General features: G+C 34.4%; 1 protein-coding gene across 7 annotated transcripts in view; it reads right to left on the bottom strand.

Annotated features, from left to right (window-relative positions):
- Positions 1–18315, bottom strand: part of LOC6031882 (calcium uptake protein 1 homolog, mitochondrial) — a 51932-nt gene extending 33617 nt beyond the window's left edge. Inside the window, exons 1-7 of one of the 7 annotated variants that reach the window (XM_038255877.1) lie at positions 18125–18315; positions 17689–18018; positions 17446–17617; positions 17017–17176; positions 9363–9400; positions 8431–8442; positions 2726–2840 (exon numbers count right to left, since the gene is read on the bottom strand). In XM_038255877.1, the coding sequence (XP_038111805.1) occupies positions 2726–2840; positions 8431–8442; positions 9363–9400; positions 17017–17176; positions 17446–17617; positions 17689–17990 (799 nt within the window). In that variant the 5' untranslated portion in view covers positions 17991–18018; positions 18125–18315. Of the gene's footprint in view, positions 1–2725; positions 2841–8430; positions 8443–9362; positions 9401–9638; positions 9799–17016; positions 17177–17445; positions 17618–17688; positions 18019–18124 lie in introns of all 7 variants that reach the window. The other 6 variants (XM_038255876.1, XM_038255880.1, XM_038255879.1 and 3 more) reach the window with 6 other exon arrangements.

The following is an 18315-nucleotide window of genomic DNA, read 5'->3' as shown; positions in this document are numbered from 1 at the left end:
TGTTTTTTTATTGCAATTACTTTTCGATTGAATATTTAGAGTTCTTGTTTAAAGCATGTGAACATGAGCAAAAGCATGAGAATAGGAAGTTGCAAATAGGTAACAGTCATTGGCCACCAACGGCGCCCGCCATGTCAGTTTGTAGATATCTATTTTAAGGGACAAGAATGATAGTAAAGCTTGTTGCTATTAGGTTGCTATTAAAAACAAAACTGGGCAAACATGGGCACTAATTTAAAAAATAAAAAACTGCGAATATTTTCAAAAAAGTTACCTAAAAATGGCTATAACTTGAAAACGGTACAATTTATGAAAATTTTACTGGAGTACTTTTTGATTGCAAATTTGACTTTACATCGAAAAATAAAGTTTTTTTGCCACCGATATTTCGTTTTTTTTAAATATCAGTATTGGTGCATAAATTCATAACTTCATGGACTTACAGATATAAGCTAATTACATTGCTCATAATTGAAAACATAATATTTTTTCAGTGTAGTATAGTAAGTGTAGTCATATAGAAATTGCTAAAAACCATCAAAAAACCTATTTTTTCAACATTTTTATTTTTAAAACCGCTGTAACTTCGCCAGGATTGGACTTATGACAATGGTCAATATGGAGACTTTTATGTAAAATTGTCTGGAAAATCGATTCCCGTATTCGGCTTTTGAAAATTTTGACGTTTAGAGCACTTTAAAAAAAAACAGTTTCAGTAAATGATTTTTGTATTTTTTTAGGTGAGTTGCTCCATCTTGCATTTTTCGTGAGTCTTTTTGTAACATCTTAGGCTATTTCCACAAAAAAAATGAGCGAAAAAAAATCGTGGGATCACCTTCAAATTTAAGTTTTAAACTTAAAAATCAAAAAATCTCATTGATGTGGCGTGTATTTTTGTTTCAGTGCATTTTTTTCGGAAAGCCCGTCAAATTTCCTACAAGTTTGTCTTTGACCACTTTTTGATACGATGCAACGGCTTCGAGAAATAGCAATATTTAAATTACGAAATACAAAAATATTGAAAACACGTACGCCCTTCTCAAATGTCATTATCGAGTGTTACTGGCTCCATATACACAAAAATGGCTTACATATGCCTAGGATAACATGTATACAAAGTTTCATTAAAATCGGAGAGGGTCGGGTACAACCGATTCCCTATTTGACATGGAATTGCTCCGTTCTGAAAAATTTCTTTAAATTTGGCATCAGATGTCCCCTAAAATATATCAGGAAATGAAAAAAATTAAAATACAGTAGGGGAAATATACCCATTTTAATCACACTAAGCCGTTCGACCAATTCTCATCACTTTTGCCGTTTCTGCTATTAAATCAACATTTTCAGATGTTTCAACAATGGAGAGTTGCTTGCTCACTTTTATTTGAGCTATTTATAACTTTGGAACAGTCAAAAACACTTTATATAAGCTATAATTCATGATCAAAGTGCTGATAGGCCGATAATAGAAATAGGCTGAGAAAGGGTATAGTTCCCCTAGTTGTTCGGTAACTGGGCGTTGTTTAACTGGGCTGCTTTTTAACTGGGCGCTCGATAACTGGGCCGTAGCCCAGTTAAAAAGCAGACAAACGTCAAAAAGCCAAAACAAACCGAAATCACCGAGGGGTTAATGGATGCAAAAATCATGGTCAACAAATAAATTTTTTTTTTTTCAAACTATTATGTAATTTCAAGTCACAATCAAAGAACAATGAAAAGTAATCATTGTCAACAAATTTGAGTAACTTTTATTTTTATATTTCATCAAATAAATATTATGCATCGGTAGTCCCATCGTTATTTTTCGTTCAGCCCTGTTAGCGAACAGCATTTGATGACTGGGCTACGTTCTCATCCCAGTTACTGAACAACTACTGTAGTTTTTTTTTCAAATCTTGTTTTAGTGACAAAAAGTGCAATTAAAAATCACCGAAAAAAATTTACAGTCTTCATTTTTTTCAGTGCCGTTCTTATTCATAACTACTTTGCCGAAGACACCAAATCGATCAAAAAATTCTTTCAAAAGATACAGATTTTGAATTTTCATAAAACGTTTTCGTATGGACAGCTGCCAAATTTGTATGGAAAATTATATGAACGAACTAATGATGCAAAATGGCTTCTTTAGGCATACCGAATGCAGTAAAAAAGTTTCAGCCGAATTAAAAACTACAAAAATTAAAGAAAAAAGACCGATTCCGTAGAGAACTGCTCATTAAATGTTTACAATCCTTAATAATGTATCATCAAATGAATAAATATTCAGATCTTGTTAATTAAACTTTTTGAAACTTTTTTTTCTTTTATTAAACTACCCGAAAATTGTGCTTTTTTATTACCAGTTTGTGTGTGCCAGCTGATAAAACTTTAATATCTCGGCAACTGTATGCCCAATTGTAAACACAAATACAGTAATGTTTGAGACAGATACAAATATTTTAAATTATTTTTTTTCAGATTATGTTTCTCGTTTCAAAATAACTAGTTTTGACTGTTCAGTATGTCAAACTTATTGGAGAACAAACAAAAAACAGTTCGAAAACCTAGAGAAGAACTCAAAAATAGAATAAATACAATGTGTTGTCTAATAGTTTAAAACAAGCTATCATCGAAGATATACTTTCATTTAGCTTCGAATGATGCAGTTTCAGCCGTGATATTATATTCATGTCATCATGCAAAATCCCGCCCAAATAAATAAGGTACAAAAAAAAGCAATACTCACTCGACAGCACCGTCAGCAGGAAGATGTAGTCGGAGAAGGAAATCAGCCCGTACGCCCCGAGCTTGTAGAAAATGCTGTTGTTGTCCAGGTGCAGATCCAGCCGGGTCGAAACGCTCTTTAATCGCCAGCACACGAATCAAACGAAAACAGAACAAAATAAGGCGAAAACAGTTCATTAGTGTCCATCACCTGCCAGCGCTTACAAAAAGGTGTCAATTTTTAAAAATACTTTTTTTTATTGTTGCATATCGGGTAAAGAAAAGAAGGGGAAAATAGATTGTGCTTCTAAGTTGCAGCCGGAAAGAAACGAACGGAAACGGAATCTTCTTTTTTTTTTTGCTGTACACACTTTAAAGGGTGGAAAAAGGGGTGGGCTAAATTAAAACTATAAATGCAAGATACTAATAAGAAATATGTACACCTAAAAGGGGGTCAGGAAGTGCTATAGCAAGAAAAGGGTGGAGGGGGGTTGGGGGGGAGAAGTGAAATCATAAACGGAAGCAAACTTCTTCGCAAAGATATCTCTTTCGCGTGAAGGAAAACGGGGCAAAAAAGAAAACAGGTGAAACATTAATAAAGAAAAACAGAACGGAAACGGGAAATTGTGCAAGTAGGAAACACGAAATCGATTGTTGCTCGTGCAAAAGTCACAAACACTGGCACTGGCAGCAGCTGGAAACAATTGAGAGCCTTGAGCTGAACGAGCTTGGGTTTTTTTCCTTGTCCTTAAATACAAAGCAAAGAAATGCTCTAGAAGATATCAAATTGTGGGCATGCTGATGCAACAAGAAACCTATTGATTGTCGTTGAGCTATTAGATAACTGCCAGTTGTTAACGAGCTTTAAACATACTTTTTTTTTGGTTGTTGATGAGATGGGTAAAGATGGTTGAAATCGAGGTGGATACCTAGTAAAGTGATCTACAAGTTCCGATTTTTTTTTTGAAGTTATTCAGCAAAGTCAAAGTAAAGCGTGCATATTGTGAATGGAATTTAACTGGGAAATTGGTAACAATTTGTGCGGTGTGAGTGTTATTGTGGTGCAGGCCTTGGTTTGATGTTTTAAAGTTGAAAAAAAATTATAAGATCAACTAATTAGATATGTTTTGAATGTACATTTAACTTTAAAAATATATAAATATTCAAAAGCCAGAATTTCGATATGTCAGTGAAAAATGATAGGAAAATGCATCGCAAATGCAATGCATATTAAAAAAATGTAAAATCTGACGAAAATCAAAAATTCAAGAAAGGCTTTGGACATCGAACATTCTTAAAATTCAATAGATTATTAAATAACTCAAACATGCTTAAAATAATTCCAAACGCAGGGGAATGCATTTTAAATTGATTAAAATTTATTGCACTCGAATTTCCGCTAAAAAAAATATATTTTTTGAAATTGGTTTTGCCCTAATTGCGCAAAATAATCATTTAAAAAAACCTTTTTGCAATTCCGTCGTGAAACTACTTACTTTTCCTGTCATTGTTGAACGATGAAATAGCCTACTTTTCTGTACCAAAAATAACAGAATCGAATAGCAACACTTTTCAAAATAAATGCTGAAAAGTTCTACTTTTCAGCACTCAAATGGGTGCTGAAAAGTTGAACTTTTCAGCACTTGTTTCGAAAAGTAACACTTTTCAACATTTTTTTGATTTAAACGATTTATTGACAAAATACATGAAAATTTGACATAAAATTTCACTCAGTGTGTGTTTTTTGGAATTGCAAAAAATGTTGTATGGAACTCGTTGCAAAACTTGATTTTTTCAGCACTCTTCGTATTTATCCAACTCGGTGAACCTCGTTAGATAAATGTACAACTCGTGCTGAAAAAATCCTCTTTTTGCAACTTGTTGCATAAACTACTATTTAGGACTTATTCTAGATGACATTTTTTTGTAATCTTTTGAGCCCAAGTTGGCCAAATTCATTTGGAAGTGTTGCCAATTAAAAAAACACATATTTTTTGAAAACGCTTAAAAAAGTCTAACGTGTAAGTTGTTGAAATATTTTTGTAAAAATTTCAAAACTCGAAAATAGCTCTACGTTTAACGGGTTTTCTAGAAAAAAAAAACTGAAAAAACACGCTCATTAAATGAATTTCTTTAAATTTTTTATGTTTTAAAGCATTTTTTTTAATTTTTATCACTTTTTATCACAAATTTTGTTTTAGGGGACTACGAAACATGTGTTGAGCCATAGTGCATGATGGTGCAGAAGTTTTTTTTAAATATCAAAAAAAATCATTTTTAAAACCGAATCAAATTTGCAATCGAAATGTACCTAAAATACATTTTTTTTGATGAAATGTTAATAGTTCTAAAGATATAGAAACTTTTGTTTCTTTTCGTTTTTTAAGCAATTAAAATAAATCTAGGAAGAAAAACACCTCTGAAAAAAAAATTATAAAAGCTGTGAGAGTTTTCTACATATTTCTCTCTCGTTGAAAATTATTTTTTCTAAGCGTCTCGTGATTTTCAGCTGAAACAGCAAAGGTCTACATACAGATGATTTTCCTGATTTGATATAATAGACCAAATCTTCTTTTTTAATTCTCATTGAAAAAAATCAGAATATTTCACAAAAGTTTTTTTACATCAATATTCGAACTAATAGTTTCCAAGATATCCGAGTCAGTTGAAAATTACAGGATAATTAGGTCATTGTCATCGATTCTATTTTTTTTTTTTGCGAGACTTCATCTCCAAAATTAAAATGGTCCGATTTTCAAATCGGACTAAGAGTGAAAATTGCAGAAAATTTTCAAAGCTTTTCAAAAACATTTTTTAGGGCTGGCTTTCCTGCATAAAGTATTTTTAACAAATATATTTTTTAAATTTCCTAAAATTATATCCTGAAAGTTACTATAACTCTAATACGGTGCACTTTATCAAAAATTCGATAAAAGACTTTTCGATTGCAAATTTGGATTAGCATTTGAAAAAATTGAATTTGTTTTCCAAAAATCATACTTCTGGAACCAGATTTTGCAACATTATGCATGATGTCTACGGTTAGTGAATTTTTACGATTTCACGGACAGCGTGAAATTTGAAGATTTCCGTGAAATCCCGTAAGATGTATCAAAGGGTGAAAAGGGTGATATGAATCAATTGAAGACTTGTTAGCAGAACATACATTAACATTAAATTGTTACAATAATTATTGAGAAGTGAATGCTGCGAATACTTAAATGATGTTAACAAAAATCAGTTAAATTAAAACATATAATTTTGAAAGCATCAAGTTATCGCTAAGATAGTTTATAAGTTTTTTAAGAAAATAACAAAATTTAGAAAGATTTTCATTCGCATAACAATCTTATACCTTTTTTTATTTGAAAGGAGTGATTTGAAAAAATTACAAAAATTCAAGCTTAATTAATAGTAAGTAAGTAGTTTTTTTTTGATCTTGAAAATCACATTTTATGAACATTTCAGATTTTTTCTGAGTCCTGTTTAATTTTCACGAAATTTGATTATTTGGGTGGTTAAATCCCGTAAAAGTTAAAAAATACCACTTTTTTGTTTTTTTTTCTGATATTGATTAATATTTTGTATATTTCATTATAGATTAAATTATTTTTGCCTATTGATTTTTAATTTAGTTTTTTGAACAGTCGTGTTAAAACCACTTTATAATATTTTTACTAAGCACATGCATAAACCACGGGGAAACTTTTTTGGAAGTAAGGAATAGTTTTTTTGCGTCACGTTCATATTTAGTGAAGATTTTTTTAGTTTATTGAAAAATAATAAAAAATAAAGCATCAAAAGTAGTTTTTGTAATTTTATCCTAAGATTTTCTGAGTTAATTAAGTTAATTTTGTGTTTTGAATTTATAGTCCCCGTGAAATTTGCAAATTTTTCGCGTGAAAAATCACTATCACTATCACTGTCTTTTTGAGTCCCATAAAACAAATAAAGAAATACGTATTTTAGGAATCCAATTTTCACTGAAAAAAAAAGTTTAATAAAGAGGTAGGTATTTTTTAAAGTATTCTATTCGTCTTATTCTTATAATCTACAGCTTTGTCCAAGACACCAAATCGATCAGAAAAGCCCATTTCAAAATACAAATTTTCATACATTTACGTACCCATTTCGAAAAAATAACAAAAAATACAAATTCGAATAATAATTTGTGAAAATCTAGAAAGCTACTCACTGAAGCTTCGTTGTATCACAAATTATCGAATTTTTTGTATTTGATACAGATCATTTTTAAATTTCACTGGTTTGCACGACTATTTTACGGAATTCAAGTGTTCCGCGATATCCTCAAAATTCACTAACCCTAATTATAACATAAAAAAGGCACTCCGGAGAACCTTTTCTAATTACTTTTAATTAGAAAGAGCTGTTAAACAAGGTACTTTTTTTTTCAAAAAAAAAAAAAAACTGCTATCCAGTTTCGGAAAAACATATTTAAAACTCCATTTTGAACTTTCGCTGCAAACACAAATTATTATTTCGCAAACTTTTGTAATACTAGTAAGGACGTTGAAAATATTTCTGGAGTTTTTTTTTTTGAAAAGGTCCAATAAACAGAATTTCTAGTTTTTTGCTTTTTGGGTGTTTTTGAAACCTCCTTGAGTCAGGGGTATCAAAAAACACCCAAAAAGCAAAAAGTGAACATTTGGTTTATTGGACCTTTTTAAAAAAAAAAAAAAAACTCCAGATTTTTTGAAGTTTATGTTCAAAATGGGTCTGAAAAATCAGGGGAATTTTTTTTTTTTTCAAAAAACTTCAACATTTTAATCGAAAAAAAGTCAAATGAACTGAAAATAATTTTAAATGCATTTTTCTTCGTTTAAAATCATATTTAGCATATTTGAGATCGATCAACAACGTTTAATTATTATTTTTTTTTAATTCCGTTGTATAGTACCACAAAAAGTTTTTTTTTTCGACAAAAAAAAATATTTCGCCAATATTTTGATATTTTGAAAACTAAAGATTGCAAAACATCTGGGCAGGTGTAAAATGCATTTTAAAACACTTTTTTCATTCAAATGTTAAAACCATGGCTTTAATTTAAATTTTTATTTATTTTTATTTGTTTGAGGGACATAAACTTCAAAAAATATTTACAACTGCCTAACTTATAATTTATAATCCAACATTGTTCTTTGTCATACTGGTCATGTTTATAACATAACCACAACAATTTTTTTTTCAGTTTAATTGCTGATGGATTTAGAAAGAGAAATACGTCTGCTTGTCTGTGCCATAAGATACATTTCAAACCAAGGCCTACTTTTTGTTGCATGCTTTCAGAGTGCTCTACTAATTTCATTTTTAGTAAGAGATTTTTGTACTGGAAGATTGCGCCGAAAAGCAGAGATTTAAAACGTAAAGCGTTCGAAAATGCAATGCGATGTGCGATGTCATGGTGCGTTACTCTACACATCGATTATTCGAGAACCGAAATGAGCAAATATTTATTGTAAATGGCGTGTAAGAGCGATTTATTGATGATTTTAGCTGAACTCGAGTTAGAGAGGCGAAATGGGCGAGACACAATCAAAGAACTGGGTATGAATTTATATAAGTGAAGAGTATTTTTTTTAAAGAATTATATTTAAAAAAGTTGATAAGAAAGTGGTTAGCCAAAAGTAGAATAAAGTAAAGGGGGTATACGGAAGTAGAAAGGCAGAAACAGTAGAGAAAACATGTTGTTATGGTGTGGTTTTATACCTCTTCAATACTCTGAAAGTACACAAGTGATTGGTTTGGTTTAGTGTTAGAAGCATAGAATTGATTTAGAGATTTCCGTTAGATTAGATTTTTTTTGGTTTAGATAATTTTTAAGTTATGAAACAAGAAGGAAAAAGTCGAAAAAAGGAGTAAAAATGTTGACATTATTTATGATGGCAAGAATTTAGTCTTTTATTTTCTGTTGTTGGTAGAGATGTGGTTTTGAGAACAAAATACAACTGGTGTGGCAACGTCCTCGCTCAGAACGAATCAAAGAACAAGAAACAAAACGACAATCGTCAAGATGGGTTGACTTTTTAGGAAACCAAAGGCAAGTTTAAAATAGGAGAAATATATATTAAAATTAGTGTGTTTGTGACGACAAAAACAACAGACTCCAATTGGCACGAATCGAAACCGAGTAAAAACGTACAAACAAGGACAGAATTACAAGGAGGACACTAAGAGATGAGACTATCGTGAAGAAAATATCGACCAAAAAAGAAAAGAAATAAGTAGTGGACAAATCATCGGAATGCTACAACTAGAGAGAGAGAGAGAGAGAGTAAGGACAATGCAAAACTTTGGTGGACTTTGTGGTGGAGCGGGGAGCAGGAGGGAGCAAAAAACCTGTTTGCAAAACCTAGAGAAAATAGTGTTTAATTGTTTGCTTATTTTTTTGTGAAAGTAAAAAGTAAAAAAGAGAATAAAAAAAATTAAAGAAAAAAGAGCAAAACGGGAATGCCGGCTTCCAGAGAACATTGAGACTCTGGTGCATAAAAATAGAGAGGAAGTACCGAGACAAAAAAAGTGTGTGTTTCGATCAGTAAATGGAATTGGTGGTGGTGGTGGTGGTGGCGAAAGTGGCTGTAGTGGTGGATGACTGCCTTCAATGAATTTGTACAGTTTGACAGGAGGGAACCTCAACTTACCTTGGCATCGTAACGCTTGTACTGGTCCAAACCGAGACCTGTGAAGAAACAAATTAAAAGATATATTAGAAAGGGTTTTCAAACAAGCAAACTAAACATTTAACAACATTAACAAACTCTATTTTACAGCTTTGCAAAGTTAGCATTGAAAAATGATCCAATTCTCAAAGCATTAGTAAGCAAAAAATTTGTCACAGAAAAAAAACCAAAAACATTTAAAAAAACAACAAAACCAGAAATTAATTGAGACAGAATCGCCAGAATAGCTGCAAATACCCTCTGGTTGCTTCATGCCCGGTGTCATGCTCGTGAGAAAGTCAATCGGCGTCATGAACACCTCGACCGTTTCGCCCTGGGGCGCCTGGATCGTGGCAAAGTAGCGGAACACCTTGTCCGGGGTGGAGAACTGCCGGATGCGGTTCTCGTACTCGATGATCTTTGTCACGATGATGAAAAGTTTTGCACGCGGAGCAGCAGCATCGGCAACAGCAGTCCGGAATCCGGGAACCAAGGTTAGAATGATTTGATATTTTTTTTTGTTTTGCTCAATTTGGAAAATTAATCTTGTTCGGAACATAACGCCATAACGATAAACAGAAAAATTGCAGGAAAATAAGGAAAACCAATAAATGAATTTGCTGTGTTAGTATGCAAATTGGAATGATTGGAAAACCTGAGCAATCCAGAGGGAAGACTTCGAAGCAAAATCATTTAATTTTCGAGCTCCATTGCTTTTAAAGGTAGCAAGCGTGGGATAAACCTTCCTGAATGTGTTGCAAAATTTAAGTCTTATAAACAAAATTATTAATTTTAGCTTCAAGGTGTTTCAAAATCACCCAGAAGGCAAAAAAAAAATAAAATTTTGTTTTTAGGACCTTTAAAAAACTCCACAAATGGACCTCGAAAAAAAGGCCGGTGTTCCCTCTGGGTTACTCTGTGTTACAAACAGTACATAAACATGTAGGTCAGGTTAATTATCAGATACTTCTTTCGATAGGCATCATGCAAGACTTTTACCAAAACAAGAGTAATTTGAAATATATATTTTTTAGATTTTATATTCTATTTTGTTTAAATATGTACGATAGAATTAGTACTAAATATATTTTAGAATGTTTACAAATGAAAAAATAAACAACAAGGAAATCTAAATCTTATTAAAATAACTGATAAACTGATAAAATGCAATGATAGCGTTACTTTAATAATGTAGCAAACTTGTAACCTATCTTACGACTATGAAAGTAATAATAAATAACAATGCGAAAAAAAATTGGGCCGCTCAAGGCGGGAATCAAGGAAAATTCGGAAATTCGGGAATTTGAAAAAAATCGCATAAAATCGAAAATGTTAAATATAAGTCAACTAAGTAGGGGAGAGTGGGCTAAAAAACGAAATTGACTTTATAGCTGTCGGCCACCATTGCTAGTACCAACCACTAGTGTCTCCCTTTTTATCTACTAGGACTTCACCGCCCTGGGCTCTTAAGTGTATGAAAGTATGGCACGGAGCGACGGCGCCGAATACCCATATTTAAACAAAGAATTTTAGAGCGCCCGTGCCGAGGGATTCGAACCGGCGACCTCTGGATTGTGAATCCAGTGCGCGGTCCGATTGATCCACACGGGCGGGACAATAAAACACATTCAATATAACGCACATTTGAAATGTTAGTCTTGATTGCAAAAATTTCAAAATATTTTTTTCAAATGGTCATAAAATTTCAAAAATGTTAATTTTTTTTAACTCTATTTTAGCCAAAAAATACATCAAAAAATCATGAATCGTCAGCAATTTTTTGTCCATACTTCTTTATGGCTCAAAAGTTACGGTTTTTTGTTCTAAAAAAATTAATATCAAAAACTTATAACATACATATTTTGGAAAATTGTTTTTTTTTTTTTTTTTTTTTGAGAAAAAGGTGCAGGTGGTTATGTTCTACATGACCAATATGGCAAAGAGCTTTGTACAAAACTCCTAAAAAAATATTTCATTTTATTTTATATTTTTAAATCATTGCCTATTTATTTAATCCTAAATAATTTATTCTAAATAAATGGTTTCAATCTATGGCACCTCTGTGGAAATAAATTGCCAAAACACGAAAATATTGCCAAAACAAGTATGGTTCGGAAAATGTCCCCCCGGGAGGACCTCCCAGAGGGAATCGGCCACTCTAGGTTGTGACCACCACAATCAAAATGGTAATTTTCATGTCCAGTATCAAAAACAATGAATTTTGATACCCTATTGCTCGTGTCGTATAGTTTGATTAATGTCCCCCCGGCAGAACCGTTCCGTTCAAACTGGCCATTTTCATTACCAGTTTCAAAAACCATGAATTTTGATACCCATATTGCCCCAAGTCGTATGGTTCGATTAATGTCCCCCCGGTAGAACCTTCTCCAGGGCACTGGCCACTCCGGGTGTGGCCAATATCCTATAAATGTGGTCCCAACCCCATTGCCCCAAATCATTCTGGTTTTCCAGTGACCGACCTAACAATCTTCATTAGAACAGAATTCCTCTGCGCAAACTGTGTGTGTGTGTGTGTGTGTGTGTGTGTGTGTGTGTGTGTGTGTTTGTGTGTGTGTGTGTGTGTTTGTGTGTGTGTTTGTGTTTGTGTGTTGTAGAGAATACGACCAACAGGAAACTAATAATAAACAAAAACATTCGTAGCAGAATTGATGTTGATAACAAAAAGATTCTTTTGCAGACTTTGGAATTCTTTCAGGTGTTTTTGGCATCACTGCAATTGTTTAATTCTCACCAAGTTTTCTCAGCACTAGCTGATCAAACCACTGCCGTTGCATTCGATTTGGTTCAAGGTCCCATACCGTTCCTATTGATTTTTATAAAGTTTCGATAAGTAGTTCAAAAGTTATGTATAAAAATGTATTTTTGTATTCATACATCGTTGGTAAGGTCATCGAAAAACCTTTCCAACGAGCCCAAAATATTGAGAATTTGGCGAACCGGTTTCAAGTTATGGCCACCTAAGTGATATTTATGTACTGAGCAGTTCTCTCAGATTTCGGTCATTCGATTTTTTTTTGTATTTTTTTAATCCGACTGAATTTTTTTTTGGTGCCTATGGTATGCCCAAAGAAGCCATTTTGCATCGTTAGTTTGTCTATATAATTTTCCATACAAATTTGGCAGCTGTTCATACAAAAATTATGTATTTTTGTATAATTCAGCAAAGTATAATTCAGCAAAGTTGTAGGTATGGATATAGACTACACTGAAAAAAATTGATACACGGTAAAAAAATTAGGTGATTTTTTATTTAACTTTTTGTCACTAAAACTTGATTTGCAAAAAAAAACTATTTTTATTTTTTTTTCATTTTTTGATATGTTTTAGAGGACATCAAATGCCAACTTTTCAGAAATTTCTAGGTTGTGCAAAAAATCTTTGACTGAGTTATGAATTTTTTAATCAATATTGATTTTTTTTTTAAACCCTGGGCATGAGTAGAGATCTCAACGCCGTTAGCAATGTTGGCTTAAAAATAAAATTCACTGGATAATATCACCCTCCCCCCAGCCAACATTTTTGCCATGCGAAGCGGGCCTCTAACACTGTGTCTAGGTAACACCTAGCTAGGAGCGATCAGTGGACAAACACAAGAGGTGATCCCAGGGTCGATTAGGAGTTCATGAAGCAAATTAGTCGTCTCCCACCCCTTTTAAATTGAAAAATGAACTCTGAAACCAGCGTCTACTCACAACAGAAATCGAGGCCTCTTCTAGGCATTGTAGGGTCTAAATTACTGTTTGCCATACAATTTTGAAATCAATGATTAGAGTATTTAGGATAATTATTTTCAACATTACAATATTTATCTGTTTGGTTTTTAAAAAATATTTTCTGTTGTTACCTAAGCCTTTTGCTTGTTCAAAAGACAATTTAGAAATGTTAGGTGTTAAGCGGAATTAAGCTAGACCATTTAGAAATTTAAAAGTGCATTTAGGTTTAGGCACACTTATTTTGACCATGAGCTTCAGTTTTATTTTTATTATTATTTAGAGAAGATTTGTAGGGTTTATTCTTCCTAATGAGTTTTACGTTCCTTAGAAATTAGGAGAAAAAAGATACTGCCGCCACCTTTGTTTAATATTTGCAGGTACCCAGCCTCATCAGCGGAGCTGGTCAAAGGATGACCAGGTCAAACTCGTTACTGACCAATTCCGACATCTACTGGCGAAGGTGATCTAAGACATCTGACGGCGGTTGCGGGGTTGTCCTCTTAAAAGCTAAGTAACAAATCAGTAAGGTAATCGTATTACAGGCCTGCCTATTATGGTCATGTTGAATACGATTAACAACAACACTAACCATTTAAACTTTCAGCAAACAAGACTTATGACGGACGTGACAAGACGAGGGCCTGTTAAGCTTTTAAACATTGTTTTCTGTTGTTTTCTTTGCTTCTGGGAATTAATTACTTTCGTTGATTGATTGTAAACCTCAACATATATATATTCATTTTGATAATTTTGCGTTTGTTGGGATGGTTTAATGATCGGTTAGTAAAGGTCCATTTGTGCGTGGATAGTGTACTCTGTTCCTTGGAGTCAGTTCTGTGGGGTTTAACAGTCTCGACAGTTGAAACCTATAGCGCTGATTTTGGGAAGCTCGTGCGAACGGGTTTTTAATGAACATTGGGGGCAGCGATTGAGCACGAAGTTTCGATTTAGTTTAAGTTAGTTGCAATTGTTATGTTAGAGTAATACTGTCAATAAACTTTGATTGATGTAGAATACTAGGCATTCTTTTATGTCAAATTGTCCATAGAGTCTCGATCAATCAATAATGTAATGATATCGGACAAAATTCGTTGATCTGTTGAACTAACGGTTTTCGGATTATGGTTGTATCGATCATTGTTGCGAATCGAGGAACTACGGATCTTTTGACGTAAATGGTCATTTCTTTTTCAAATCGCGATTCTATCAGTTCATAAATTTTTATTGTTTTTGATAAAAGTAGTACTAAAACAGTTAAAGGAATGTTTAGTTTTGAATATTAAGTTTAGAGGATTTTAGATTAAAGTTTAGATTTTTAATCCAAAGTAGTTAGCAAATGAATAGTTGGACTTAAATGAATAGTTGAATAAGTTGGACTTATGAATAACACACAACTGTGCATTTATTCTAGAGTCAGATCCATACAGCGTCAGTGTTTATTTGGTCGAAGTGTACTAATTCATTGGCAGATCTGATTCTAGTTGTAATGTACGACAAGACTACTGACCAGGCCTGCAAAATGTTTCCAAACCTGCGTACACATGAAGCAAACCAAAATGTCAGTTCACTGCTAGCATGTGACTGTAAGCCTACTGTGTCCGTTCAACCACTGCCGCCTGACTCGTGCCGGTCGGCTGCTGGAGAATGAGAGACGTGAAAAAATGAGCTACACTCACTCAATTCGAGTCGTATGACTGACTCGTAAAATCCTCTCTAAACACTATTTTGACTATTTCCAAACAATCGAATGGTTGTAGACTGTGTAAAACACTTAAAACAACCATAACTTATATTCAAAATTACATTTCCACGCATAAATACGAACTTTTTGTGTAAAAACTTATTTCTTTATGTGTGCGCGTGCAACGTTGAATGAGCGTTGGTCGACTACTGCCTCGCATTGCAGCTGCTCAGTGAGCTAGGGCACTCACGACTGAGTCGGGTTTGTTTATGTCACGGTTTTGCGGTTCAGTGAATGGATCGGAAAAAATCGTGTATGCGTCGCCGATTTTCGCGTCAGGACCCCTGACATTTTCAGCTCTGCTACTGACAGACGTGACAGGACGAGGGCCCAGTTTAGAGGTTTCAACATCAACGATGTGCGGCTGGACCACCCTCCCAAAAAAAAAATGTCATCCAAGTTCTTACTACACACACCTACACTAATTTTCTTTCACCTTCCCCCTCCCGATCCCCTATATCTTCCGGTGGTGTTCATTTGGTATGCAATACTAGTTCGGCCACTACCCTTTTTTCCACAAGAAACCGGACTTGGACTGACTTGAGGCCGCGTCCCCCACCTTGCTCCGTAAAACGAAAACGAAAACGAATATTGATTTTTTTTTTAAAGTGCACATGTTTGCCCACTTTTGAAAAAAATATTTTTGCAAATTCTCTATATTTTGCTTTTTTCAACTTTGTTGATACGACCCTCAGTTGCTGAGATATTGCCATGCAAAGGTTTAAAAACATGAAAATTGATGTTTTCTAAGTCTCACCCAAACAACCCACCGTTTTCTAATGTTGATATCTCAGCAACTAATGGTCCGATTTACAATGTTAAAATATGAAACATTCGTAAAATTTTCCGATCTTTTCGAAAAAAAAATATCTTCAAAATTTTTAAACCAAGAATAACATTTTAAGAGGGCGTAATATTGAATATAAATATATTTTCTACACGATTATCTCAGAACTGGCTGAACCGATTTTGGCCGGATCCGCCTTATTCTGTTCCTTTTGGGGTCCCCTAAGACCCTATTTAATTTTTTCTGTTTAGTGTAGTACTTTTAAAGTTTTGTCATGATTTTTTTTTTTTTGTGGCAGCTTTTTGCCTAACCTCAAAGGCCGGATCTTTTTGCTTACGCGGGAGAGTCGCGCAGCATGCATTTTGCCCGGTTGCCACGTTATTTAAGCAGTTTCTGCGTCTCTTCTGGAAAAAGTCTGTATTAATTATGTTGCTGAATACATCATTTTGTCTCGATAAAGATTTACACGAACTTTTTACTGAAATATACAACTCATAAGACATTGTTTACTAAGACTAGGGGGACAGTATGCAATTCCATCGTGCACCTAATGTTGGCATATCAGCACTTTTAAATTCAATTACAGCCCCCCCCCCCCCCTTTCTCCTTTATTTTGAAGATTTGGTTAAAAAAGAATTGAAAATTGTTGTTTTGGTAAAAACGATAGTTATAAAATTGAATGAAAAAAAAAAATAAAAAAAATAAATGAAAAAAATATGTTAAAAAAATAAAAAAAAACTCTTAAATTAATTTGAAAATCTGGAGTTTTTTTTTTAATGGTCCAATAAACCAAATTTACAAATTTTGCTTTTTGGGTGTTTTTGAAAGCGCCTTGAGTCACCCAAAAAGCAAAAACTGTAAATTTGGTTTATTGGACCTTTTAAAAAAACTCCAGAAACACAACATGAATATGAGGAAGGCACTAACCACCTTAAGGTGGATTAAGTAACGTTTTTTGCAAATCTTTTTTTTTCGGTATAAACCTTAAACATACGTACAACTTTGCCGAAGACACCAAATCGATTAAAAAAATCCTTCAAAAGACTCAGATTTTTTAAATTTCATAAATCATTTTTGTATGGACAGCTACTGAATTGTACTACTGTATGAAAAAAAGCAAAATATTTGCTAATGTTTGTTTAATAAAATATTGTGGTAGAACAAATCCTTTTTCAACGCATAAACATAAACTAGTACTAGTAATAATTTGACTACTTTATCCTCCCGAAACCAATTGTTAGTCGCATGACGGGATAGAGATTCCAGCACCAAAGGTAGATCGCAAGTAAATTGCTAGTTAATGGCTAATTAGAGAAAGATTTTTTTTTGATCTTACACGTTAAAAATAAGCAGCAACAATAAAACAACATTTACCATCCGGCTGTTTCAGGCCCGGTGTGATGGCGCGCAGGAAATCGTACGGCGTCATGTAAACCGTGGACGATTCGCCGTGGATGAGCCGCACGGTCGCAAAGTACCGGAAGATCTTGTCCGGCGTCGAAAAGTGCCGCATGCGGTTCTCGTACTCGATAATCTGCTCGACATTTTTTTGTGTTGGCAAGGAATTTGGGAATTTGTGAGTGAGTTGGGGAAGGTTGAGGAAAAAGCCGCGGGCACGATGAACGACAACATAAAAGGATGATTGAATAAAAAGAGAAAGTAATCTATCTTTGCTCAACGGAAAGAGTAAAAGTGTGTGTATTGAATTGAAGCTAATTTACAAAAAGAGACTAAAAACGACCTGACGTTCCGAACCATCAGTGCTGGTGGCAACTAGGAGATTGTGGACATTTCAACGTTTACCTTGCGATCCCGGAAACCGATCTTTTCCTTACGGGGCTTCTTCTTCTGACCGTCCTCGTCGGTATCATCGTCGGAGTCCTCCTCCGAGCCGACCTCGCTCGTCGGTTCATTTTTCTCCACATTTATTCCGGCATCGGCGTCCACCTTTGGCCAACCAACGGCGTTACGAAGTCTAAAAAGAGCAAAACAATAAATTATCATCCAAAGGCCATTCGCTCCTTCCGAAAGGGCACACTCGCTTACTTTTGCCAGTCGACACAGGCTCCGACCATCATCACGGCCAAAAAGATATAGAAAGCCTTCGTAATGGTTGCCTCCTTCTCTGGCTTGTGGCCAAAATTCTTATATCCTCGCTCCCCACTTCCCCTCTCACTTCTGTCGGACGCAATCCGAGCCAACGACGACGACGGAGGTGATCCATTGCCGAGAACCCGTGCCAACCCGGAACCAGGTCCTGAAAACAGAGCCCTGGTCGTGGTCACGGTCGACGGCTTAAACAGCAGCCGCCAATGGGCGCCGGAGCCGCACAGCCTCGTAAGGGACATTGCTCCCCCAAAAAATGCAGCACAACACCTGAGAGGGGAATAAAATTGGAAAATTTATCGATCTCGGAAGAAGGCGAAAAGGGCAGTTTTTTGCGAAAATCCCTTTTCCCAACCAAGTAACTCTCCAAACTCACCCAAATTCCGAAGCACTGAACGGCGGGCGATCAATTCCAGCTGGTCACGCACTCGGGAACCAGAAGCGATAAGTTATGGTTGCACCACGGTCCAGAAATTCCGAAAGTTCCGAAAAAAAAAATCACTTTATCCAAATCGAGACATGACGAACTGCGGTGGAGTGCGAAGAATTTTTTGACATTTCTCTGCA

Source organism: Culex quinquefasciatus, chromosome 2, assembly GCF_015732765.1.
Source record: "Culex quinquefasciatus strain JHB chromosome 2, VPISU_Cqui_1.0_pri_paternal, whole genome shotgun sequence".
Taxonomy (NCBI): Eukaryota; Metazoa; Arthropoda; class Insecta; order Diptera; family Culicidae; genus Culex; species Culex quinquefasciatus.
Note: the sequence above shows the minus strand (reverse complement) of the source record. Positions and strands in the feature narration are given on the sequence as shown.